At 42.6% G+C, this 26,167-nt stretch overlaps 1 protein-coding gene across 1 annotated transcript; it reads left to right on the top strand.

Annotated features, from left to right (window-relative positions):
- Positions 1 to 1,730: 1,730 nt before the first annotated feature.
- UBASH3A (ubiquitin associated and SH3 domain containing A) lies at positions 1,731 to 24,374 on the top strand. The gene is made up of 14 exons (XM_059466358.1): positions 1,731 to 1,850; positions 6,212 to 6,265; positions 8,070 to 8,256; positions 10,383 to 10,581; positions 11,370 to 11,539; positions 12,974 to 13,182; positions 13,931 to 14,057; positions 16,172 to 16,271; positions 17,276 to 17,398; positions 18,168 to 18,260; positions 19,392 to 19,536; positions 21,487 to 21,599; positions 22,488 to 22,594; positions 23,301 to 24,374. The coding sequence occupies exons 1-14, from the start codon at positions 1,738 to 1,740 to the stop codon at positions 23,436 to 23,438; spliced, it is 1,878 nt and encodes a 625-aa protein (XP_059322341.1). The 5' UTR covers positions 1,731 to 1,737; the 3' UTR covers positions 23,439 to 24,374.
- The last annotated feature ends 1,793 nt before the right edge of the window (positions 24,375 to 26,167 follow it).

Raw genomic sequence — 26,167 nt, 5'->3', positions numbered from 1 at the left:
TGGGTGGTTTTCACTTAGAAGAGAGATTCTTGATAGAGGGAAGGATGGAGGGAAGAAGGAGAAAAAAGGATGATGCAAAAAGCCACAGGAGAGTAAGTGAAACAAGGCCCCTGAGAGGCCAGGGAGGATATGAAAGTTTTCCATTATAAAACCCATGTCCCTGAAATATGGCTGAGATGAGAGAAGCTCTTCAGTCCCATTTCTGTGCATGATGGAGACTGGCAGTTCCAAAGGAGAGGACACCACATCATGTGTGGGGGGGTCCCCTGTGGCAAGAAGGAAATGATGAATCTGACTTCATGTTCTTAGAAGGTTAATTTATCATGATATGATATGATATGATATGATATGATATGATATGATATGATGATATGATATGATATGATATGATATTATATTATAGAATGCTATGATGAAACTACACTAAAGAGTAGAGAAAGGATACTTACAGAAGGCTTAACAAGGTACTAATGAAAACTCATGACTCCTCAGAGTCCTGAAACAGCTGGACAGTGATTGGTCATTAAAAACAATTCCCATGTTGGATAAACAGTCTCCAACCGCATTCTAAAGCAGCAAAACACAGGAGAAGCAATCAGATAATTATGTTTTCTCCGAGGCTTCTCAGCTTCCCAGGAGAAGCAATCCTGGCAAAGGAATTTTTCCAGAAAATATGATGGTGACACTCATGATCCTCTTAAGCCATGGCATCAAGAACCGTTCATCATCTCTTGGGTCACTCTTTCAGCAGCTTTCTCTGGAAATGGGGACACTCTCCCCACCAGGCTTCAGACAGTTCTGATGGTTCTCCAAATGGCTGGAGAACCAGCTCAAGCTGGCCAGGTGTCCCAAGGGGAACTTCAGCCAAAGTGGGGAAAACATGAGGGCTCATTTCAGGTGACCAGCAGCTCAGGTGATCTCTTCAGCCCATGGGGTGAGGTGTCCTGTCCTCCAGAGGGAACACTGATACCTGCAATGAGGACAGAAAAAACTGTCTCCAACCAATTCACCCACTCTAGCCATGCTGGAAAGGCTGAGGACCAGCCAGGGCAACTCTGCAAAGCTCCCACAGTGGGACTGGCACCACTGGAAAGGACAATTCTTCTCCCTGCTTCCACCCTGAGCTGCTCCAAGCTCAGCCTCAGGGCGTGATGTCTGGATAGGACATTGGGTTTAATCTTCCACAGTTTGGTTCCTCATTGCCTTTGGAGAAGACCAAAGCAGAAGCTACATATGATATGGGCAGGAGGACTTGAAAGCTGAGCCCAAAAGGAAGGTTTTGGCCTCCAGATGAACTTCCTACTCACTGCAGGACAGCCCCAGTTGTTCCTCCCTGGTGCAGTTGCAGCTCAGATGGATTTTGTGGCTTTCAGGAGACAGTTTATAATGAAAAGCTAAAAGATTCCACCCCAGCCCCTTCCAGCAAGCCCACCCTGACTGTGGTGGTTACCTTTGGTCTCCTCATCTTGTTCTGCTAGGGCAGGTAAGAAAAACTTTTGCTTTTTCAGCCACCCTACGACAAAAATTCAGAGGCGCAGATTCTATGAAAACAGGATGTCAGCTTTTGTCAGAAAAGATCACAAGGGGTGTAAGGTTGGGTTCTTTTTTTTTTTTTTTTTTTTTTTTTTATTTTATCTGCCTCCTTCTCTCTGTTTCATTTTCTGCCTTGCTCCCTCTTCTCTTCACGCCCTCCTCCCAGTGTGTCAGAGCACACGGAGAGGGCAGGACAGGCAGGAGATGGCGGTGGCCGAGGCACAGCTGTACTCAAAGGTGTCCAACAAGCCCCGGGGCAGGGGCACCTCTGCCCTCCTGGAGCCTCTCCTGGCCAAAGGATTCCCGGCTCATCTTGCGTGAGTACCATGCTCAGCTGCCCTGGCTCTGGGGGATTTATCCAACTTATGAGGGGTTTGCCATAAAATCCCCATACAGGCAGCCTGGGTTTCTTGATCAGGAGATTGGGCTGCTCCTGGGGTGATGTCCCCAAGCAGAGATCAGGCCTGTCTCACTCTGAATTTCATATGTGAAATTCTCATGTGTAGTATGATATACATCTCATATATGGTGTGTATTGCCCACACAACAAAACCAATCTGCTCAGTATTCAATATTTTAAAATACTGTGTAAATCTAAATCTATAGTATGATATGTGATATATATTCTCATATATATGTATGTATATATATATATTCTCATATATATTGTCTATTGCCCACATAGCAAAACCAATCCGCTCAGTATTCAATATTCTAAAATACAGTGTAAATCTAAGATGCTGTGTAAATCTAAATCTATAGTATGGTATGTGATATATAGTCTCATATATATATGTATATATTCTCATATATAGTGTGTATTGCCCACGCAGCAAAACCAATCCGCTCATCATCCAATATTTTAAAATACTGTGTAAATCTAAAATACTGTGTAAATCTAAATCTGTAGTATGATATCTATTCTCCTATATTCTTATATATAATGTGTACTGCCAACACAGCAAAATCGATCTGCTCAATATCGAATATTTTAAAATACTGTGTAAATCTAAAATACTGTGTAAATCTAAATCTACAGTATGATATCTATTCTCATATATAATATGTACTGCCCACACAGCAAAACCAATGTGCTCAATATCCAATATTTTAAAATACTGTGTTAATCTAAAATACTGTGTAAATCTAAATCTATAGCATGATATATGATATATTCTCATATATAGTGTGTATTGCCCATACAGCAAAACCAATCTGCTCAATATCAAATATTTTAAAATGCTGTAAATCTAAAGGTGCAAGCCCTTCCACATCATGAGTTTTGAGAGGCTTCTCAATGAGTTGAGGAATTGACCGTAGTTTATTCTTGGGATACATCCTCTTTGATTTTGTCTGCTTTTATTACTCTTATAATAAAAAAACAAGGGTGTAATTTCTAGCCAAAGGTTCTTTCAGGCCTGGCAAAAATCTCCTGCTGGGGGGTGTCACTGGAAACTGTTTTTTTCTCATTAAGATGCCCCCTAAGTCTGTCAATTTTTCATCCTGTCTTGTCATCAGGATCTTGTTCCAAAAATCATGTTCTGCCTAGAAAATGTCATAGTAAAGAATGAGGCTCTATTCTTGGCAACTCCAATGGATGGGAGAGTGACTGGTGGCAGGTAAACAAGTTAATGCAAAAGAAAATTTCAGGTCATTCCACCCCCAAACATCTCTCATGTTGGACAGGCACGTTTTGGGGAAGATTTTCCAATTTCCGGATGGCAAGTAGGGACATTTTTGTTCAAACCGTTAAAAAAATAAATCTTATTATTTAAATATCAAAGAACCCCTCATAAAAATATTTTAGAAAGAAGAGCGGTACCTCTCTACCTTTTGAATGAAAATTAAATGGGTGGAAGAGGTTCCATTTGTGAGTGCTGTGTTGTTTTTTAGGAACAGCTGTGGTAGCAATCAGTATCAGACACGATGGGCACAGCTCTCAAGGGAACTGTGAGTCCCTTGTTCCCAGTGATGCACAATAGAATTTTAGCTGAAAATATGGCTCATAATTTCTTTATTAATACTGTAACTTCGGTCAGGTCAAAGTAATGTCCACTTTTTGAATTTTTTTCTGTTTAATGTGATGCTTTTCCAATCCCCTTCAAAATGCTTTCTGCTGTTACTGAGATGACTTTGTCCTTCCCAGTTCAAAATCAAGAAGCAGCAGCAGAAATACTGCGCAAATTGATGTAAGATAACAAAATATAAAAAAGAAATTTAAAAAAAAATTTATTTCCTATTATTCACCTTAAGACCTTCAACATTTTGGTGGTGTTTTTAAAAACCTTTTAGCTGTCTCTGTTATCTCTCAATTAAACCATGAATGAAAGTACTGAAAAGTTTCTTTTGAGATGTCCTGGCCTGAGAAATATGAGGTGGGGTGGAAAGATTACAAAATTTTCCATGTAGAACCAACAGGCCAAAGCAGCATTTCCCCAAAAAACAAATCTCAAATATGTGAGGGTCAAGTCTAGCCTAAGATCAAAAAATTCCCACAAGAAATTGTGCCAGCAGTTTCTGTTTTAGAGAAGAGCCAGCTTATTCTCACTGTAGATGTATTTTTAATCTACTTTCATTACAGATTCTCAATGGTTTATTCATCTCTCTATCTGAGAGAAATTGCTATATGCAGAACTTATTCTTTGCATTACTTTTCAGTTTTGACTTCTCATCTTGGAAGTGTAGGACTAGTCACACTCCTAGTGCTAAGGGCTCTATAAACCTTGCTGGAAATCATGCTACTGGAATTTTCTGCTGGAAATCACATCCCCATATGTGTTGAGACAAAAGGTGAGACGAAAGAGGAGCATGAGGGGACAACGAGATGGGACTGAGCAGGATGGCAGTTCATGGCCTCAGGTCTCACTTGTCTTATTACAGTTAATTTTGAAGGCCTCATTGTAAAGAAAAGCTGAAGCCAAGCTCGGATTTAGCTTCAGAGCTTGTGCCCAGGTGGGAGAGCAGCATGGCATGAATGGTAAAACCTTCCCCTGGAGGTGCAGCGAGTGGTTCTGAACCCTGGCATCACTGCCGCCAACACTTCCACAAGGCACAGGGTGAGAAATGAATTTGTAGAGAATTCTCAGAGCCTGACAGAAGGTTCACAAAGTGTGCATCTGCATGCAAACTTTGAGATAAATGCTGACTGAGAAATGCCATGGAAGAGGATGGACATTATTGAGAGAGAAATGGAGCTAGAAACAAGTTTCAAAGGATGGCCTTGCAAATAAGACTAGATGTTTTAGAGAAATAGAACTATGAAAGATGCATTGGAATAGGACCCACGAGGGGGAATTTTCGATGATTAGCTTTAAGGCATTTACAGCATGGTGTGGCAAAATCTGATAGGCCAAGAAACACTTGTGATGTATTGTAAGTAGGAAATAGTTGGCTTCTGATTGTGATGCCATGAGTTATAACATTTGTATTGTGTCTCCCTTCACATGAGACTGAAAATGGAATAGAAGTTTTTAAAACACCTCTCAGTTGCCCCATCTGTGGGTCAGAAAAAGGTTTAGTCTGATAGCACATCAGGGAAGGCTACGTGAGGAGAAGGACAGAAGGAGGGCTCAGAGGAGAGGTAGAAGGAAAGTTTGAGTGGAAAGACTCATGTTTGTCCTCATCCCTATTGATCCCCACTGAAGAGCCAGCAGTGGCTGCATATAAATGTTATTAACAAGCCCAAGTGTGGTTTTTACACCGAGGAGAGGACAGAAGACTGGGAGGGAACAAAACGATGAGCCTGAGTCGTGCAGCTCAGTGCACACAGTGCTGGTGTGTGATGGTCTGTCATGGGGATGGATGGAGAACAAAAATGGGAGGAGACAACACAACTCAATGCCCTCAGGAGCCAGTGTCCAGAAAAGATAGCCTCAAAAGAGAAGGAAAACCATCAGCAGATGCCAAGAAATTCAGTAGTTTTCTTCCAGTGTCCTCTGTCTCTACATCCGTTTGATGTTTCTTCTGAGAAGTTTGTAGGTGCATTTCAGGGGTGGAAATGGGGCTCATGAATGCAGCTGCTGCTTGAACACTGGAATCTTACGCCCATTACCCAGTATTTAGGCACAAAGGTTTTTTGCTCATGTGAAACATGAGGCTGGCTTTTTGAAAGCTCTAGTTAGAAAAGGAAAACAAATCCTACCCCAGAGAACGGAAGTTGCAATAACAGAGAGAAATGAGAGATTTTGTCCCTCATTTCTGAGTTGCTGGCTTAGATCTGGCTCTCTGCTGGCTCTGGGGGGTCCTCAATCCAGATTCCAAACCCCAATATCATTTTGCTTAGTTTTAATGTATGGGCTTGGCCCTGGCATCTTGAATCAGCCCCTTTTTGCTATGAACCAAGAAAACCCTGTTCTTACAGTGCTTGGATGGATGGTTCATCTAACCCCAAGGAAATTCATCTAGTCAGTGAGGCTGCTAAGGAAACACCTCCAGAACACAAGGGAAGGCATCTCATGTGGAGCACAGGTTACCAGTCTTTAAGGAATTAAACACTTGCAGTGAGAAAAAAGCTACTTGGAAGGCTTCAAGAACAATAACATTTGCTAGCAAAAACCTTCTTGCTAAATGTCCTGCCTGTGCTGGAAAATAGACTTGATGACCAAAGACACTGAATGCCTTTAATTCATAAAAGTTTTCTTTCAGGAATTCTGAAGAACCAATCTTGTGTTTTTTCTAGGCAAAAAGCCTTGGTTGCTACTGGACAAAAAACAGTAGAAGATGCAGTAAAATGGTAAGTACCTGTGATTTCTAAGGTGTGCCTTCACATTAAAGCTGCCTAAAAATCCTTGTTGATGTGCTCATCCTGTTGCTGAATTTGAAGTTAGGTGCCATAAAAAAAACAAACCCGAATTTGAGAATTTTTTTCTCATTTATTTCACTCAGAGAGAGAAATATTTATATTTGTACTTCTTCTGGGACACAAGGAAACTTGCAGAAGGTCCAGGTAAATTAAAAACAAGCAGCTACTGTTATCAATGAGTCAGTTCACAGGACCAGCTGGTCAGGTCAGAAAATTCACCTCAGCTTTAAGCCTCCTGAGAGAAAGGAGCAAGGAAAGAGGGAAAATTTTTGTAAACCTATGACTGCACTTAGAAAAACGTGCAGAAACAACTGCAGCTGAAGGGGAACAGAAAGGCCCATCACAAATTAAGGTGAAAGGCTGATGGTTAGATGGAGGTATTATTACAATTTAAATCACTTCTCAGTTTTGAATGCCACAAAGTTTCTCTACCAAGACTCTTACAGAGTATTTATATGTCATTCATGTGCTGATAACTGATGTTTTTGTTGTTGTTTTAATTCACCTTCACGTTAAATATAGTCTTTCCTTGCACTTTCTTTTACTTTTTTTCCCCTTGGTTCAGTTGTTTTTGTTCTTTTTTCTTCTATTTTCTTTTCTTTTGTAAAAAGCCAGAGGATGCATTTGAGAATGGCATATTCTTTCAAAATAATTTTTTTCAGGGATGCTGCCACACTTCCCAGCAGCCCTTCCCAATCCAAGAGCTGCAAAGACAAACATACATCACATGAAAGACGTGGTGAACGATATCATCACATGGCACATAAATTTCTGACCTTTCCTTGTGTGTTTCTGATTTGCCTTGCTGACTTTTCTTAGGGCTGAATAAAAAGGCTCATTCTGCATATTATTTTAATCTTCAGCTGATTTTAATTTTGTCATTCTTTAACATGTTCCACCCATTGCCGTTTTCCTACTCCAGCTCTCTGTTTCCATTCATGAACAAGGGGAAGAAAAACCCCAAAACCCTAAAAAAGTATTTTTTGTTTTTTCTTGTTTTCCTGAGATTCCCACAGACTTGTACCAAAGCTGTCTGCATCCTAGGATAACACTGTCCCTGCTGGCTGACACTGACAGAAGCAAAGGCACATGACAAAATGTAAAGTAGTCAAAAAATAAGCAGAAAAAAAATTCTCAGTTATTTAATGCTGCAGAGAAAAAATTGAGCTTTAACTTCAGCTTTTCATTTGAAAGAAAATAAAACTGCATTTCCTTTTTGTGATCTCTGTTATAGAATGTGGTAATGTTCCTCACTTGGGGTCACCAGTTGTGGTGGTGTTCACAGGGGTCCCAGGATGAGGGAGGAGACGAGAATCTGACTCCATGTTTCAGAAGGCTGATTTATTATTTTATGATGTATATTATATTAAAGAAAAAAATTTATTAAAAATATACTAAAAGAATAGAAGAAAGGATTTCATCAGAAGGCTTGAAAGAAAGGAATGGAATGATAATAAAATCTTGTGACTGACCAGAGAGTCTGAGCCAGCTGACTGTGATTGGCCATTAATTAAAAACAACCACATGAGACCAATGAAAGATGCACCTGTTGCATTCCACAGCAGCAGATAATCATTGTTTACATTTCATTTCTGAGGCCTCTCAGCTACTCAGGAGGAAAAGATCCTAGCAAAAGGATTTTTCATAAAATATGCCTGTGACAGTAGAGGCCTTCAGCTGCAGGAAACCAGAGCAGTGCACACACTCACTGTCAGCGTTACACTCTTGATTTCAGGCTGCATTCCCACTGCAATGACCCCTCCCTGGATGACCCCATCCCCCAGGAATATGCCCTGTACTTGTGCCCCCGGGGCCGCCTGCACAGCCGCCTGCAGGACTTCTGGAGGGAGAGCAAGCGCCAGTGTGGCAAGAACAGAGCCCACGAGGTCTTCCCACACGTCACCCTCTGCGATTTCTTCACGGTGAGGCAAGGACACTGCAAGGTCGGGTTTCAGCTGGGTGATACTTGGTGAAACTGGGCCACCTGCTGTTGTCTGACACCAGAACTTGTTGGTGATCAAATTACATGACCCAGGTCCAGGCATGTTGCTTAAAGTCTGAGTGAAACTTAATGTCCGAGTGATGCTGAATGTCTGAGTGATGCTTTGTAGGAGTGTCAGGGGTAGGACAGTCGGGATGGACGGAGAGCAGAGATCTCTGCAGCCAGGTCATGGAACTTGTGGTTTATTGCAAAGGGCCCAAGTGCAGGGCCCTGCTGGGAGCTGCCAGCCACAGCTCGGAGTAGGCCCAATAGAGGAGAGGGGTAGAGAGGATGAGAGAGTAAGAGAGTAAGAGTGTTAGGGAGTAAAAAAGGTAAGAGCGTAAAAAGGTAAGAGAGCAAGGTTCCCATTACAATACCATAAATCTTCTTCTGTGCTGAATATTCTGATTCTCACTAACCAATCTAGTACAAGATACAAATCCTATAGCATTTACATACAGCCTATAAGAATCATTACATTACCATACTGTGTTACATTTTAAACCCTAAAAACTCCTCTTTGGACCCCTTCTGCCAAGCTGTAGGGTCTGCTCTGACCCTTGGACCTGTCTGCAAGCAGAGGGCATTGTTTCATCAAAAGGGGATTACCTTCAGCCAGCCACACCATTGCTTTCCAGTTGTTCAGTAACTCAGGTATCTCAAAGCTTGCTTTCGTTTCAATCTCGCTTACAGTTTCTATATTCTCAAAATTTTTTGCCAGACAATCATATTTATAAGGCTTTCCTGTTTCATCTTCCCCAACAATGCTTAATGTCTGAGTGATGCTTACTCTCTGAGTGATGCTGAATGTTTGGGTCACAGTTAATGTTTGAGTGGGATGTTTTGAGGTAGCTGGCAGCTGGTACTGGAATCAGATTTATTTCATTTCCTGAGCCTTTCATTTTCTTCACTCAGTCATCTTGCTTTTTCCATCTTTAAGGAAATCTCTGCCTGCTCAGCAAAGTGTTTCAAAGAACATGGTTGTTTTCAGTGCCATTTTGGTAGATCCATCTAGAGCAGCCCTGTGCAGTCCAACTGCTGTTAGTCTTCCATGTGTCCATTGCTGCATGGATTTTGGATGATAAACCTTCCCAGCCAGGGCAGCAGTGGCTGCCATCAGCCAGCTGTGCAGCAGGGACAGTGTTATCCTAGGATGCAGACAGCTTTGGTACAAGAATGTGGGAATCTCAGGAAAGGCTCTGTCTTCCCTAGAGAGCCCCATCACTGCTATGGTGGTGTGTCCCAAATTTTACTCTTTTTGTTGAAGTTTAAGATTTTGTGAAATCTTTTGTGATGTCCAGTCCAGCACTGGACTGGTCTGGAAAAACTCTGGAGCCTCCTGGGATCCAGTTTTAGCACGTTGACGATGCAACACATGAACATCAGCTCTGTCTGGGATGTGCTGAAACAGGCATGGGCTAGAGCAGCTGGACAAAAAATTACTTTGTTCATCCTACTTTTGTGTTAAACCATTAAGTGCTTCCTTCCCACTAAGGGTGGGCCATCTCAACCCTGCCAAAAAGTAGAGACAGTGAAAATAAGATTGTTTTGTTGCAAAATACTGAGTAGTGCTCTGTGACCATTAAACACAATTATACAGAACAAAAATCATTCATTAATAATGAATGCCATGCTCTTGGGAGGCATTAAGTTTAAAGGCCTGTATGGAAGAGACGACTGCATTGCAACCCTCACCTTGCACATCTCAGTAAAGAACTGTAGGATAACAATAACACAAATTGCTGCTTAGAATTGAAGAAGGAAATCATGATCCCTGTTTCAGACTTGTTCCTGCAGATGGTAAAATATTTTGGCTTTTTCCTACCCAAACTAGATAAACTTGGGTTGAAGGCTCCATCTTCCTGTTATAGAACCAGGACACTGTGCTGATCCAGCTGCCAAATACTGCTGGGTTTATTGCCAGGGATTTCAGGCAAATTCCTAGGTATTTTGTGTTTCTCAGGAAGTTTATAGCCCCACAGTTTTCTGGCAGTGCTATATGACAGAGGTTACAACCCTGGCTGTGAGCTGGTGGGTGAAGCCTGCTCCTCCTCTGTTTTCTTTCAGTGTGAAGACCAGAAAGTGGAATTCTTGTATGACGTCCTAAAGAAAGTGGGTGACAGTTTTTGCCAGATCTTTCCACCATCCATTTTCCTAACACTACATGCATCTCCCAGCTACCTGGGCTTCTTCATTGATGACAGCCAGGCAAACATCCTCAAAGACTTTGCTGTGGCATTCTCAACAGAGGCTTCAGCCCTGGCAGGTAGGACCAACACCAGGGGGAAAATGGGAGGATGGTAGCACAAATGTGTAGCCACAGTACTGAAAACATTCCCTGTGTCTCCAGGGGAGCTTAGGTGATGTTTTCCTACCAACTAACAGCCTTTGCTGCTACAGATTTGCAAGCAGAGTAGCAGAGGAGGATGTTTTGATCTTTGAAGACACAGCACTTTTGCCTAGAAGCTGAAATGATCCTGTGTGCAACTCGGCAGGTGATTGATCAGGATATCCAAGATTGTCAGGGACATAACCCTCCCCAGATCTCCACCCTCATGGTGCTGTGCCCCAGCTTGAACTCAGAAGAGGAAAGTTATTGGAGAAGACTTCAGCAAAATATTTAGATATTTAAATATTTAAATATTTAGAATATACAAATGTTGTAAAGTTTGTAAATGGCCTGGCTGCATCCCTAGGAACAGGGCCCAATACCTTTTCCAAGGGAAACTGCATCACCAGTGGAGACTGAAGGGACACAGCCCCAGCACAGCTTTGTCTGGGAGAAATGAGTTCAGTGCACCTCAAGCTGGGAGAGAAATCCAACCATGATAATTTCTTTTCCTCACAGACGAGGCCAGGAAGAAAATCCAGTCCACATTTGTGAATTATTTTGACGTGATTAAAACCATGACACCCTTCAAAACCATTACTCAGTAGATCTGTACCACTAGTTACTATAATATTTCTTCCATCATGCAGATTGTGTAGGATAAAACAAGAGGAGCATTAAATGACCTTTGTTCCTATGTCGTGCTGTGATTGTTTCATCCCTAGACTGCCACGTGAAGCCCTCCTTGAAGCAGTTCCACCTTACCCTGGCTCACAGGTTTTACCCTCACCACCAGAAGACTTTGGAACAGCTGGCCAAGTGCATCAACCCAGGAGAGCCCTGCCAGTGGGTGGCTGCTCTCTATTCACGGGACATGCGCTTTGTGCATTACCAGGTACTGGAATCATACTGGTTCATCTCCTGAACCTTTCCTTTTCTTAGCTACAGTCACCTTGCCTTTTCCATCCTTAAGAAAATCTCTGCTTGCTCAGCACAGTGTTTCAAAGACCATGGTTGTTTCCAGTGCCATTTTGGGCTGAAAAACTGCACTCCTGAATCAGTAGATAATACCTTTATTTTTGCAGATTGCTTGACCTGCATGTCTCAAAATATAACTCCAAACCCCAGAGAAAAAACCTAATCTTACCATGATATGAGAAAATAAGAGACAGGAAATAATGATTCTTTAATATTTTCTAGGATTTGTCAGTTTACAGTTTTGCAGCAAAATTCCCTTCAGCAAAATTAGTTTTCTTGATTGTTCCAGCCATGATGAAAACTGCAGCTGCTGTGAGCAGGGGTCAGTTCTCATTGATGATTTTCTGCTTAGCAGACTCAGTTGAAACCAGTCAATGTTCTTTCAGTTCTCATTTCCAAATTTAAATTACAGAATGTTCCACTTTTTTTTCAGATCAGTAAATCACTTTGTCACAAGTCTCGTGTTGGATTTTAGTCACACTCAGGAGAGCTGCAAGCAATCGCAAAAATAGGTCAGATCTATGTTTGCTTTCAAATAAAAGCAGTTAGAGGAGGAAAAATGTATTTTTGTGAAAACCAAGTGCCTGTTTTTAAACATATTGTAAGTGTGGTAGTGTCTTCCTTTTCTGTTGGAATCTGAAATTCCAGGGAATTCTCTGAACTTTGGGCCTGGAAGCCAAAGAATTAAGCACAGAATTTTATCTGAGACCTTGAAAAAGGCTTCCAAACTTAGGTGCTAGAAGCGAGAATGTGGCTTTATGGTTTAAAGCAGAGATATGTTAAGCTGAGGAAAGTTTAAAGTTTTAGAGTGTAAGATATAGAAAAATAAAAGTAGTTACAGAGGAAAACAAGAAGTTTAGAATGCAGTACTGTAGGTTTGTGTGTCATAACATGATTGGCTAAGAAAGCTTACACTGTAGCATGGGTCTGTAAGACAAAATATTTAAGGATTGGGTCAAAAACACAAATATCCTTGTTGGCAGTGTTTTATTAGTCAACAAATCCTTAAAAGGTCTTGCAAGTAGAGGTCTTGTAATCTTCTGAACCATGCAGTGAAGATGTGAGCCAAACTCACCCTTCCTGCCTATGTAGAAGAAAAATAAATCACATCATCTAAAAATCTCAGAGGTTCCATCTGGAATTCTTTCCAAAGCCCCCACACTTTTCTTCTACCAAAATGCCACTGCAGATCAGGCTGCAGAGTGGCAAACAGAGATGGTTTAAAAGTGCCACTGCAGAGCAGGCTGCAGAGTGGCAAACAGAGCTGGTTCTGCATCCAGGATCGGCAAGCACCCATCCCCTGAGCAGCTACAGCCCAGGGCACCCCTGACCCTGCTGTGTGTCCCCACAGAGGCTCAGGGCCCTCTTCCAGTACAAGCCCCAGAACATTGATGAGCTGATGATCAACGCTGGGGATTTGATCTACGTGGATCCGAGGCAGCAGAGCGAGGCGGGCGAGGGCTGGGTGGTCGGCACCTCGCACCGCACCGGCTGCAGGGGCTTCCTGCCCGAGAACTACACCGAGAGAGCCCACGAGTCAGACACCTGGGTCAAGCACAGGTAATTTCATGGCTGTGCCTTTCCTTGGCCGTTCCTCCTGGCTGGGAATCCTGAGCGTCTGGGTGGGATGCTGGGATATCTTCTGAGAGGAAAGAGGCAGGATGCAAACCTGCAGAGTGCGTAAGTTCAGCTGCTCCAGGATTGACCCCTGATCACTCTTGGAGAACCTGAACGCCCTAATGAATTTTGAAAGAGCACATTCTGCCAGGGCAGGCTCAGCCTTCAGCCTGGCTCCCTGATCTCTTCTGTTTTTTCTCCTCATTTCAAGGGCTTGTAAAGTTGGCATGAAATGAAACCACACAAAGGTTGCTCCACCACCTTGGCACCACCCTTATCTTGTTGATGTGCCCTGCATCAGAAGCCACCTGTCTGGCTTCCTGCACCTCATTCTGCAGCACAGCTGATGCTACTTGCAGATTAGAGCTGATTTTTCTAAGCTGGGAAGTTTTGGTGCACTTCTTGATGTCTCAGAGAAAGGGAGGAGGCCACCAGGTAGTTATTTCCTGCTTGAAGGTCCCACTTTGGCAGGGTTACACCCAATACACACCATCAGTTCCTCATATTTTAACCTCTTTTTTATGGGGCATATTCTAAATGAACAGCAAAGTGATGAGCTGGATTGCAAGTGTGCAAAAAATTTTGAATGGAGCACGAATACTGACTTGCTGGTCCTGTAAATAACATCATGACTCAAAAGTCTCTTCTATTTGTCTGCCTGCGTGTGTTGCTGCTTCTGCTTTTTCTACAGGGAATATGTTTTTGACACAGCTTCAAGATCCTTCACCAAAACTGAAAAGGAACCCAATGTAAAGCCAAATGGGGAAGCCCATAATCTCAGTATGTCAAGGAGTGTCACCAATGTTGTTTCTCTTCAGGTAATTGTTTTTTCCATTTCTCATCTTTGCCACGTGCTTTGGCAAATATGCTACTAATTAATGGCATTTAGTAAATTTAGTAGAATCTTCCTTTTCCTCCCTCATATTTTCATTTTTGTTGTACATTTATACACACAGTTTTATTTATTATATTGTACATTCATATATATATACACACTCATAATGTATTGTATCATATCTTGTACATTTTTTCTGTACTGTAGATGATGTATATCACAGGTGTCTTTCATAAATCTTTCCCTGCTCCTGTCAGAGTAGCACAACACATGAGTTCTCTGCTCAGGTTTCTCTGAGCACAGCCTCAGTGGGTATGGAGACAAGTCTGATAGGTGAGACACAGACACAACCTCCCCTGACCTCCACATGGCTTCAGACAGAGTAAATAAATCAGAATTAATTAGGCTCACTGCTCTTACATCTGGATTCTATGGATGTTGTCTTGGAGGTTTCCATGGCCTCAGATGACGTTTAAATGTTCAATTTTCTTCTTTATTTTTAAATGTGTAGCTAGTGCAGATAACAGCACAGAACAGATAGCTGGAGTGGTTAGCAGCACTGGTAGGGTCACATTTTTCACCCAGATCCAAATCAACAGCTATCATTTTTTTCCATTTCTTCTGATAGGAAAAGCAAAACAAGTAAGGACTCTGTTTTTTTTTTTCCTACAGCACATTTGCACCTGAGTTGCCTTTTTGGCTCTGTCAGAGATGCCAAAATGCATTTTCAGCACAGACATGCCTCAGAAACCCCTTTAGCTTGCTGGCCCCACAGCCTCTCTTCCTGCTATGCCGGGCAATAACCCTGGGCTGGTTTTGCTAACATCAGAGAAACTGAGGGCACCTTGAGGGAGTTTCCGTCCTGGGGCCTCCAGGACACCATCTATGTGACTGTAAGAACTTTCTGAACAAGTCACACGTCCTTTCTCTGGCTCTGGGCCTCTCTTATCCAGGTCAGATCTGGGGCAGAGCCAAGGCTTGGCCTGAGAAATGTGTTTTGCAGAAGTGCACATCTCCAGTCTAGAGTTTCCCTGGCCTCTGGGTTCCTCTCAAGGAGAAAAGGAAGACCACAAAACCTCGGGTTTATACTCTGATCTTGTGGCAGTTAAGGGGTGTTTCATGGCAGAATTTCAAGTATTTAACAGAATGCATGAACATCAACCTCAAACAACTTCTTAAGAGTTCCCTTCTCTGTTGCTGAAGATGCAAAGCACTTAATTCAGTGCTGCAGCACTGTTAACAATGCTGTTTTAAACAGTAACACTGTTTTTAAAGTTTTAAAACCTTTGACCTGTTTCTCCCTATCTTCTTCTCATTTGTATTTAATGTGCATTGTATACTAACCCCAAACTACTTCAAATTTATTTGTAATTCCATGCAGTCTGAGTAAAAAAAGTGGCCTTGTAGGAGATCTGGGTTCACTGTTGATTTGGCCACACAGTTATGAAAATGTAGAAGTAGTATTTTCACTAAGAGAAGAAGGAGAAGCTTGGTATTAGTCCTGGTGTAGAAAAGGGAATTACCAGTCAGATCTTAGCTAATTTTCTGCTTTTTGTTTATATCACCCATATGATATAAAGTAAAGTTATGATTCCTTCCCACACTGAGGTTGCAAGATCTGTTACCAGCTCTGCCTTTCACTTGTGCTAACACAGAATTAGAACCTGCAGCCCATGAGGGTCGGGGATGTGACCTTTGACAGGACAAGACAAAGTAGCCTTAAGTCACACCAGGGGAGGTTCAGGCTGGATATCAAGAAGAATTTTTCCACTGAAAGGATGGTTAAGCAATGAAGAGACTTCCCAGGGAGGTGCTGAGTCACCAAACCTGGAAGTGTATAAGAAACATCTGGATGTGGCACTCAGTGCTGTGCTTGAGTTACAATGTGCTGGTCAGTCAAAGGTTGGACTCAATAATCCTTAAGGTCTTTTCCAACCTTAATGATTTTATGATTTTCTTTCATTTTTCATCAGTGGAGAACCAGTCAGGCTTATCACTGTCCTAAGGACAGGCATCTATTCTGCTGTCTCTTCTCCAGGAATCCAGGCTTTTCCTGCAGGTTATAGATAATATCCTTCTGAAACTCCCTTTTTCCAGAACGCTGCCCTGAGGAGAGGGGTGCTGGTGATGAGCCACGGGGAAAGAGTGGATCAGGTCTTTGGCAAATCTTGGCTTCAGCAGTGCCTGACTGCAGATGGTGAGTAAGGCAACAGGAAGATCTTCAAAAACCAGGGCCAAACCAAATTAACCCCAGTAATGGGTAGAAGGGATTCAATCTTTGTGTAAATGATAACAGTGCAAATCAGTCACAGCACTGCTTCAACCTGCACAGAACCAGGTCACAGTGTCCTAAAGTCCTTCCTGTTTGTGCTCCCTAAATCCTGCAGATAAACAAAGCTCTTGTGCTGCTGATGGAGGTGTGTGTCACTGAACATGAACAAATCACAGGAGCACCCTCATCACCTTTCATTACGTGGTTCTTGTCAGACCCCTCCACCTTTCTGGGCCTGAGTCAGAATTGTGGGCTCTTGATCGGTCACACTATGTCACTAGTCCAACCTGAGCAATCTGTGGTGGAAATGAATGTCAGCACTGACCTAAATGAAAATCTGAATTTCCTCTCTCTCTCTCAAAATTCAAAGAAAAAGGTACATTTTCAGGTGAAGAAAACTGATCCAAAACAGCGAAATATGTGTGTCAGGAGGAAGGAGGGGAACAAGAAGGTGGGAGTTCATGAGTGAGAGCTTTGTGCTGAAAGCCTGCCTTGCTCTGCTGGAGACTTCCCATCTTTAAGGCATGGAATTCACAGCAGATAAGGAGAGTGATACCATATAGCTGTATAATCAATAGTTTTCATTTTGATTCAGTGGAAATGGGGCTTTTTCGGTCATTTTGGCAACTGTAAAAGAATATAGATAGGGAGTCGATTTTTGTTTCTCTTGTGTCCCACAAAGCCAAATTCTCCTGATTTCTTGTTCTTCCTCTCCTGCTCCCCATTTGCTCCTTCTGAGCTTGAAGAAGAGGGGCTGTTCTCTTAGGACAGATGATTTCCCAAGCCAGTGTTGTGAACTTAAAACATGCTCCCTTTAAGGTAATAGCAGTGGCTGTTGTTCATCAGTGAGACACTGACAGTCTGTAAAACAAACACAACACAGCTGCTGCCTCCCTTGTGCCACAGCAAAATGTCCTGCCTTGTTTCAGGGAAATACTACAGAGCAGATCTGAACTTCCCCTCCTCCCTGCCGAGGCAGAAAGACAGCATGAAGCAGTCTGAATGTGATCCTCCTTTATCTTGCTGTGGTATTTTCCAGTCAAGGCTTATAGGTAAGCTGGATATTATCCTCCTGCAAGTGTAAGGGTTTGGGAAGCAGGCTGTCATCATCTGCCAAAGCTCATGCTGGCCTTGCAGCAGAAAAATCTCCTGCCAGCACTCAATTATGGGCACAATTCTCTGTGGGAAACCACTGCAATATCTTCTTAAATAGTAAAACAGAGAACACAGCTGATAAATTGTTTTTGGGACCCCCCCCTCTGCCAGTTCCTGGAGGAACCAGAACACTCCCTGTGCCCTGCTGCTTGTCTGCAAGGGATGAATGCCTTGTGCAGTTGTCCCAGAGTGGACAGTGAGGGGTGAAGGGGCTGGCCAGAGGAAGCAGCTCCATGGTCAGCAGAGTGTGGTCACCTCACTGCAGGAAGATGGGTGGTGTGGGTTAGGCTGACTCAATTTACTCACCAGATGAAGTTGTTTGTGCTCCCTGGGCAAAAGGCATGACTGTGACAGTGCTGATCTGCTGCAATTGCTTGTCTCTGATGGTTCAGATTTATAGACACAGCCACATGCCTAAGTGCTGTTTGCAGACTTGGGGTGAATCTTCTGTAATTATCTTTCCAGGACTCATTTTAGAATTGATGTTTCCACCAGAATGAGCTTTCTAATGAGCTCAATCAGCAGATAGTGGGAAAAATTAACAGAAAGGGACTGCCAACATATCCCATGTTGATGACATTACAAAGCTCTGAGGTGGTTTTTTTTTTTTGCAGAAAGTGTTTTGTAGTAATTTCTCATCTGTCACGCTTTGCTGTTGCCATCCAGGGGAAGCTCTGCTGGAGCAGGAGGTGACAGTCAGCTCCGTGTACTCGTCCCCTGCCCTGTGCTGCGTGCAGACAGCTCAGCATGTACTGCAGGGTAAGGCAGCAAAACCTGCCAGGTGCTTCTGCCACACTGCAAACATCTCCACCAAACCTCTCTGAAGCTTCTGACATCAGCAATTAAGGGAGATGCACAACTTTGTGGTTGTTGTGGTTTTCTTTACGCAGGCAACACGAGGTGGTTTTGACTGTTTCTAATGCAGGCAGCAACAAACCTGCTGGTGTGTGTGTGCATTCTGTGGGATACATCAGAGTAACTCTGGGCTTTCCTAGTTAGAAACAAACCTGCTGGTGTTTGTGTGCATTCTGTGGCATATATCAGAGTAACTCTGGGCTTCTCTAGTGAGAATGGACCTGCTGGTGTGTGTGCAATCTGAGGAATATATCAGAGTAACTCTGGGCCTTCCTAGTTAGAATGGAATCTAATGTTATATAAAACAGAGGTGTTTCATATCTGCTGGAATTCAATATTAGTAGCTGCTCCTCAAATCACCACTGCCACCTCTTCCAGAAAATGTTTTGACCCAATTATCAGATGTATCCACAGCTCTGAAGGATCTGATTGTGAATCAGGGAAGACTGGTTCCATGCTTCCTTTTGCAAACCAAACTATTTTAATCCTTCATGCTGCAGAACATATTTTCTTTCCTCTCCCTCTCTTCTTTTTCATCTCCTGTTCCTTTCAGCAAGCTCACAGTTCATTGCCATGTTTACATCAGAAGGCATTCACTGCCACTCAGTAACCTCTCTTGAGAATACTCAAAAAATAATATTTCTTTTGACAAGAGAATTCCATTTCTAATTCTGGACAATTAGAACAGTTTACTGCCCCACTGAGGAGCAAACGACTATATAAAAATGGTAAAAATATTTCCTGTCTGAAATTTATCCAGATTGCAACATTGCAAAACTGAGTATTTTCCCTCTAGCAGAGCATCACAAGAGAGCTTCAAAAATTATAATTATGATAATGATGATGATAATAATTTGCAGTCACTTTATGTTAGTCATACAAGAATATAATGGTGGCTTCCTTTAATCAGTTGGTTGATAATAAGTAATTCATTTTCATTAATGAAAGTACAACAGCAAACAAGGCAGAATGTATAGCCTGAATGTAGCACTTCAAGTGTACCTTTCTCCTAAGATCTATTTCTTGTTCTTGCAGGGCTTAAATTAAATCAAAAAGTCAGAATCAGGGTGGAACCAGGACTGTTTGAATGGACCAAGTGGGAAGCAAGCAGAGCAATCCCTAAATTCATGACTGTGGCAGAGCTGGTGGAGGCATCTTATGACATAGACACGAGTTACAGGTAATTGTGTCTGGCTGATAAAGCTGTGGGGTTTTTCCTTGAGATATCTTGTCCTTTCATGTGTCATAAATCATTGCAAACATTGCAAAGATGGGGTGATTCTGATCAAATTCAGTTCAAAATAGGATATAAAAATAAGATATGCTGTCACAAGCACATGGGTGCACTAGCACAAATGTCTTATGCATGGGACCAGCCCTCCTCTGGTGCTGCCTTGACATTATGGGCTTTAATGTCAGGTCCCAGGAGCTTTGCTTTTGTCTTTGGTTCATGTGAAAACACTTTGGAAATGTGAAGAATAACCTGATTTTCAGTGACAAAGAAATGTGATGTTTATATAAGGTCAGTCAGCCCTTGGCTGAGGGTCTGCAGGGCAGCAGCAAGAGGTTTTGGGGACAGGCAAGATAAGAGCATTTCACTTCAATTGATGTTTCTGGCATCATTTTAAGTTGATCAAAGATTAATGCTGTGCTCAGCAAGGACTTTTTGGAGCCCTCAGAACTTGGCAGGGTGAGGGTCGATGCCTTTTCTGAGCACTTGCAAACCACAGCCTGGCAGGAAATGATAAACCTCCAATTCAGTCTAACTCCTCATCTTGTTCACAAACCAGTCTGCTCAGTGTTTGCAGTGCAGCCAGATCCAGGAAATTACTCAGCTGTCTCTGGGATTTCCCACATATTCAAGAAAGGGGGAAAGGAAACATCTCATGTCTTAACACATTCCTTACAGCCAACAATGTATCTTTGTTTGAAACTGCATAAAGTCCCCAAAATCCTTCTTTTTTTTGGAGCACAGGTCTTTTTGGTGGTTCTTCACTAATAGAATATTCTCTAGGGGGTTTTTTTTTGGTCCAAAATCACTTGCCTCAAAAGAAACTGTGCAAATGCACAGCAGTGGGAAGTTCTTTAAGGGAATCTTTAAGGCAATGTGAACTACAGTGTTTAGGCCCCTCACAGCTCACTCAGGTCCAGGCAAAAACAGGGTGGATGAACTATAAACTTTGACATAGAATGCCAGTTTCTTCCCATCACGTGCAGGACTAAAAAATCCTTGGGTGCCAGCTGTTATGAATAAGATCACTTAAAGAATCACCAGCAAGGGGTATCAGTAAAAACCAGATTATAAAATTAAGTGTCAGCACATTAAAATTCATTGGCAAGGTTCACTCTACTACTGAGCTCGTGGGACAGCAGGGTCTGGTTTTACCAATCAGTCCCTATAAAAGCTGTCCATCACCCAAGCCCCACCAGACCTCTGAGGCTGCCCTGATTCACAGCAGTGTGATGGTCTGGCTCTTGGGGTTTTTGGGTGCCTGAAAAGCCTTAGTATATAAATGAAAGAATGCCTGGTCTCAGCAGAAGTACTCAGATATCTTGGAGTGATGCATTGTGATTTCTGTCCCTGGAAACACCTATTTTTTAAACTCTAATAGTGCAAGTCTTTACTATCCATTTGGCCGGCATTGCAGATGAGCCTTATTCAATATAGATTTTTATTTACTTGGTTTATTGAGGAGATTAATGCTGAGATACTAAATCTTGAAAGCATTCACATCATTGTTGTGTCTTCTTATTTTGAACTCAGTCAGGATTGGAAGACCCAGGCAGCTCTGCAGCTCATGTCTGGGCAATGGTCTTTGCTGGCAGAATTGCTCAAAGCTTTTCATAGGCACAAATCCTGCTTTAAATAATCTCCACTGTAAACTGCAAGTTTTATTGAAGCCTGGTTTTCCCTGCATCTGGTGCTTTACGAGCTATGAGACTTAGCCATGAAATTGAATGGAAATTACTCAGAGAGAAGCTCATGCTTCAGACAAGCAGAGGTAACAGTGTGTCGGCCAAGCCAGTAGATAAACCTTTTAACTGAGTGCCTTTTTCTCTGGTGTAGTCATTCAATGCTGCTAAGAGTGCATTCATCCACATTAACATATATTTGTGATTTTATTGTCAGGGGTAACTTCCCACTCTCCTCTCTGGTGCCATCAGAAAGTTATGAAGACTATGTCAGCAGGAGCTCTGCAGTTATAAAACACATCATCAGTGCCTGCCCCTGCAAAGGTAGGGGTTTCAGATCCTTGAATATTCTGTCAGACCCTTGCAGTAAGAGGAACTGGCAGAGATTTGCCACCAGAAACACATTTAATGTGAGCTTTTGGTACTGCACAGAGCTTAAGGTAGACTCAGTGCTTGCCCTGGGCTACACCAAAGTAACATAAATGCAATTTATGGAATTGAAATGAAAAAAGTAAAATAAAACTGAGACGGTAGAGTACTAAATTGCAAAAGTATATGCTTTTCTTTGTCTTTCTACATCAGGATGTTGTGATGGTGTTCACAGGGGTCTCAGGTTGAGGGAAGAGATGAGGATCTGACTCCATGTTTCAGAAGGCTTGATTTATTATTTTATGATATATATTACATTAAAACTATACTAAAAGAATAGAAGAAAGGATTTCATCAGAAGGCTAGCTAAGAATAGAATTGGAAGGAATGATAACAAAAGCTTCTGTCTTGGACAGAGAGTCCGAGCCAGCTGACTGTGATTGGCGATTAATTAGAAACAACCGCATGAGACCAATCACAGATGCACCTGTTGCATTCCACAGCAGCAGATAATCACTGTTTACATTTTGTTCCTGAGGCCTCCCATCTTCTCAGGAGGGAAAATCCTAAGGAAAGGATTTTCCATAAAAGATGTCTGTGACAGGATGTAGCTCAGCAAAATATAACATGCTTTTCTGGAAAGCTTTTTTCTCTTTCCCTCACAAATGCCTTCTCTCAGTAGATGTCACGCTCAACACACCAGATATTTTTTGCCCATCACAACACACTCTGCCACATTATCAAAGAGGTCTGCAAAGATGAACAGCCCCAAAGCCACCTCATCCCCATGTGCTGGTGGAGAATGTGGCAGCGCTGCAGCTCCCTCACCGTGGTTCTTTGCTTTTCCAGGTGTCATCCTTATCGTGGGCCACGGCTCCTCCTTGGCACCCCTCAGCCGGGCACTCACAGGGCTCCCCAGCAGAGACAGCAGAGACTTTGCCCAGATGGTGCAGAAGGTGAGAGGATTTTATTCCACCAGGAATCCTTTGGGTTGTTTCATTGTGTTTTTAATAAGGAGATTGCTTATGCAGCAAGTCATGTGTAACAGCATGCCAGCAGCAGTGACATCAGCTCTCTCATTCCAAAGGGGGTCTCACACAGGTTTAGCAAAGCACTGGAGGTAAAGAGAAGGATTTTATTCTGGGGGCTTTGTATGTGACTGGCAGCTAAGTCTTTGGAGAAGATTTTCATCTGGAAAGTCAATGCCATGTAACCCCTACAGATATGAGGTGCATTTGGAAACCTCTCCACTTGGAGCCGGTCTCCTTCCTTTCAAAGTGGGAAAAGAAGGCTTTGGGGTGACCTAATTGCAGCCTTCCAGTACCTGAAGGGAGCCTACGAGAAAGATGGAGAGAAACTTCTCAAAATCCTGGAGTTACAGGACAGGGGGCAATGGCTTCAAACTGACAGGGGGCAATGGCTTCTAACTTTAGACTGGATATTAGGGAGAAATTGTTTACTGTGGGGGAGGGTGAGACATGGGAACAGCTTGCCCAGGTATGAATGTGGAGTGGTGACACAAGTTCAGCTTTCACCCCTCAAGCTCCCAGCCTGGTTTTAGTTCATTTCAGGAGTGACAGAATATCAGGGGCTTCTCTTTTCTGTAGCAAAGCCCCCTCCTTCATGTCAAAGCAATGACCCTGCTGGTAACTTCCTTCTCAGATCCCTGCCCTGGGCATGTGTTTCTGTGAAGAACAGAAAGAGGAGAACAAATGGCAGATGGTCAACCCACCAGTGAAGACATTAACTCATGGAGCAAATGCAGCATTTAACTGGAGAAATACTATCATGGAAGATTAAAATGCCATCTCTGCCTTTGCAGTTGTCAAAAAGGAGCCAAAGGCAGGTTATGGTTCATCACAGTCCAGTGATTCATCCAGAAGACACACAGAGGGTGGGAAATGCCCTCTCTGAGCTGTCAAAGCACAGAAAAACACTTCTGAGTTTGGTGCCTGGATTTTGTTTTTATTTTGGTGACTGAGAAGAATGAACTTGAGAGGTAGGGCACAAGTGAGAAATAACACTTTTGATGGTGGTGACAAAAGCACCTTTTAACCTTTCCTGAGCAAAAAATGTTTAATAAATATAGATATATATAACTACCTGATTATCAACTCCACTCCAAGAGGCACTGAAGTAAACAATGCTGTATTTTTAAGACTGAACTACATCCAGCAAGAATTCCCTTTTTTCCCCCCTTCTTTATTCACTTGGATATTTTCAGACAACAGAAAAACTGGGACTGAAAAAAGTCAACTCCTACCCAAAGAGGAGACCAGCTCTAGCTAAAGCCACTGTGTTTCCTGTTCACTCCATCAGTTCTGTGAGAGCAAATACCACACTGACTCTTAGTTTACCTCTTCTATGAAGGGAGTCCATTTTCTATCACATCAGCTCCTCATCCAGAAATTCTCAAGTGCTGCATATTGCAAAAGGGTTTAAATTATTTCTTTTTGAAGGGAAATGAACCAGTTGCTTTACTGTTTTTGGGACAAGGAAAGATGCCCCATGTTACTGTACTGGTGACAAAACTGTGACATGAGCAGCTTTAACTCTGAACCCTTCCCAAGGTGGCACTTGCAGCACAACAGCTTTGCTTGTGCTGGTTGTGAATTTATTAATGATGATCCACCATCCCCGTGGGTCATCTGGAAGCTTTCTGCAGCTCTTCTCTATGTGATGTGTTTAATTAACAAAATGTAGCCCTGAAATCCTATGCACAAACAGGAACATGCCTTTCCACTGTCCATTTTTCTCCTGCTTTTCCTTTCTGCTTATCAGATAACTGCTGCCAGCAAAGTACAATGTTTCTTTCAATGAGAGGAAAAAATGAAAATATTTCTCTCAGAGCATGGCTAAAAATGTTTTCACTTTCACTCCTCATTGCCTGCTCCTATGTGACATCTCCCTGCATGCCATTAGCCATGGGGGCATGCAGAGGAGCCCATCCAACACTGCAGCTTTGGGGCTGAGAAGTGCCTGACAGGCACCTTTATCTGTGGGTGTAGAGATTTTGTTATCTCAGCTGTGCACCTGCAATGATTCATTCTGACTTTCCAGCTCTGGTGGAGTTGCTTGAGCTCTCAGTTTTCTGACAGTGCTGCAATTTTACAGTGAAAGTCAAATGTCTCAGACAGGAGCTCTTTAATGAGCAAGGGCACAGGACTCAAGCTCAGGAGATGGGTGGCTACAGCTGTAGTTCTAGAAAAAGATAAAAACACCAAATGTCACCACAACCTTTTCTTAATCAGGGGAAGCAGGATGCCACTGCAGTGCTGAGAGAACTGTGGCTTGGCTACTTCTCCACATCTCAGCCCAGCACACACTTGCTGTCAGCCAAGAGAGGCAGGTGTGGTGAGGGATGAGTTTGCTCTGTCTGAAGGTGGTGGCCAGGCTCCTCTGTGGCCAGCAGGGAGGGCAGGGGGGACTCAAAGGGCTGGCTGAGAAAGGGCTGTATGATGCAAGAAAATCAGCAAAGACTGGTCATTTTTAATGTATTAGTGATATTAAATTTCATTACAAATTTTCTTCTACCTTTCTAGAGATAACAAGGGGTTTCTTCCATAATGCTATTATACATCAATCCTAGATTGGGCTGCAAACTCCAGTTTGGATTAAGAATCTTTTTCTTCCTATAAAATACCATGTGACATCTCTCCCTTCACCCAATGGAATCACATGTATTGTCAGGGTGGGTCTGTTGTGAAAAAAAACCTGTAAGAACAGCACCATCTCATTTCTTTAACAGCATCATCCTTTCTTTAGGAGCTTTTCTACGTTGCTGCCACTGTGTATAAGGTAATAATGAAACTTCTTTTTGCTTTTCAGTCCTTCTGGTCTGCAGAAATAATGTTGCTGAAAACGAGTTAATGGCACTCTAATCCTGTTATTACCCATCCAGCTCCTGTCCTTAATGAGTGTGTGCAGCTCCCTAGAGGCAGGTGACAGGAGGGGAGAAGGATGTGGCGGGGGGAAGTGTCTGTCTGTCTGTCTCTTACAGGGGATGGATTTTACTGCTCCACCCGATTTTGGCATCTAATCAGATGCCCACAGTGCATGGACAACACTATTGACAAGCTAAATATACTTAACAGGCAGATTCCTAAAGCATTCAAACCAGAATCCCACTGTGCTTTTCTTTTATTCTCCATACAGATGCACTCCAATGAATTTTACTTCAGCGAAAGCAATGAATTAAACTTCAGTGCATGTTTAAAAGAGGGTTTCAAACTTAAGTTTTCTTATGTGGTGAGGACAAATGCTTAGTCACAAAACACTGTGCTAAAGTTATAAAGACTTCTCCATGTCTGTTGTTTGAGTCAATTGAACAGAAAGAACATGAACAGAAAGAACAGGCAGCACCCTCAGGAACCCATTGAAACCATCTCAGTCTTAGTAATGGAAGGGCAAGGACAAGCTCTGCTATTCACAAGGACCCTGCTTTTGGCTTTCCTGGGACCCCATGAACATAGACTCAACCCTAAACAATTTTTAAAATCAGAGCTGAAATTATGTCCTTATCATACAAG

Source organism: Ammospiza nelsoni, chromosome 2 (genome assembly GCF_027579445.1).
Source record: "Ammospiza nelsoni isolate bAmmNel1 chromosome 2, bAmmNel1.pri, whole genome shotgun sequence".
NCBI classification, from domain to species: Eukaryota; Metazoa; Chordata; class Aves; order Passeriformes; family Passerellidae; genus Ammospiza; species Ammospiza nelsoni.
The sequence above is the reverse complement of the archived record's forward strand: the minus strand, read 5'-3'. Positions and strand labels throughout refer to the sequence as shown.

Bases quoted from the DNA above. Each gene is read 5' to 3' on its own strand.
- UBASH3A (XM_059466358.1), top strand. From the start codon at position 1,738: ATGGCGGTGGCCGAGGCACAGCTGTACTCAAAGGTGTCCAACAAGCCC. The intron at 11,540-12,973 runs GTACTGGAATCA...GTGTCCCCACAG, and splicing joins TGCGCTTTGTGCATTACCAG to AGGCTCAGGGCCCTCTTCCA. The intron at 22,595-23,300 runs GTGAGAGGATTT...CTTCCTTCTCAG, and splicing joins TTGCCCAGATGGTGCAGAAG to ATCCCTGCCCTGGGCATGTG.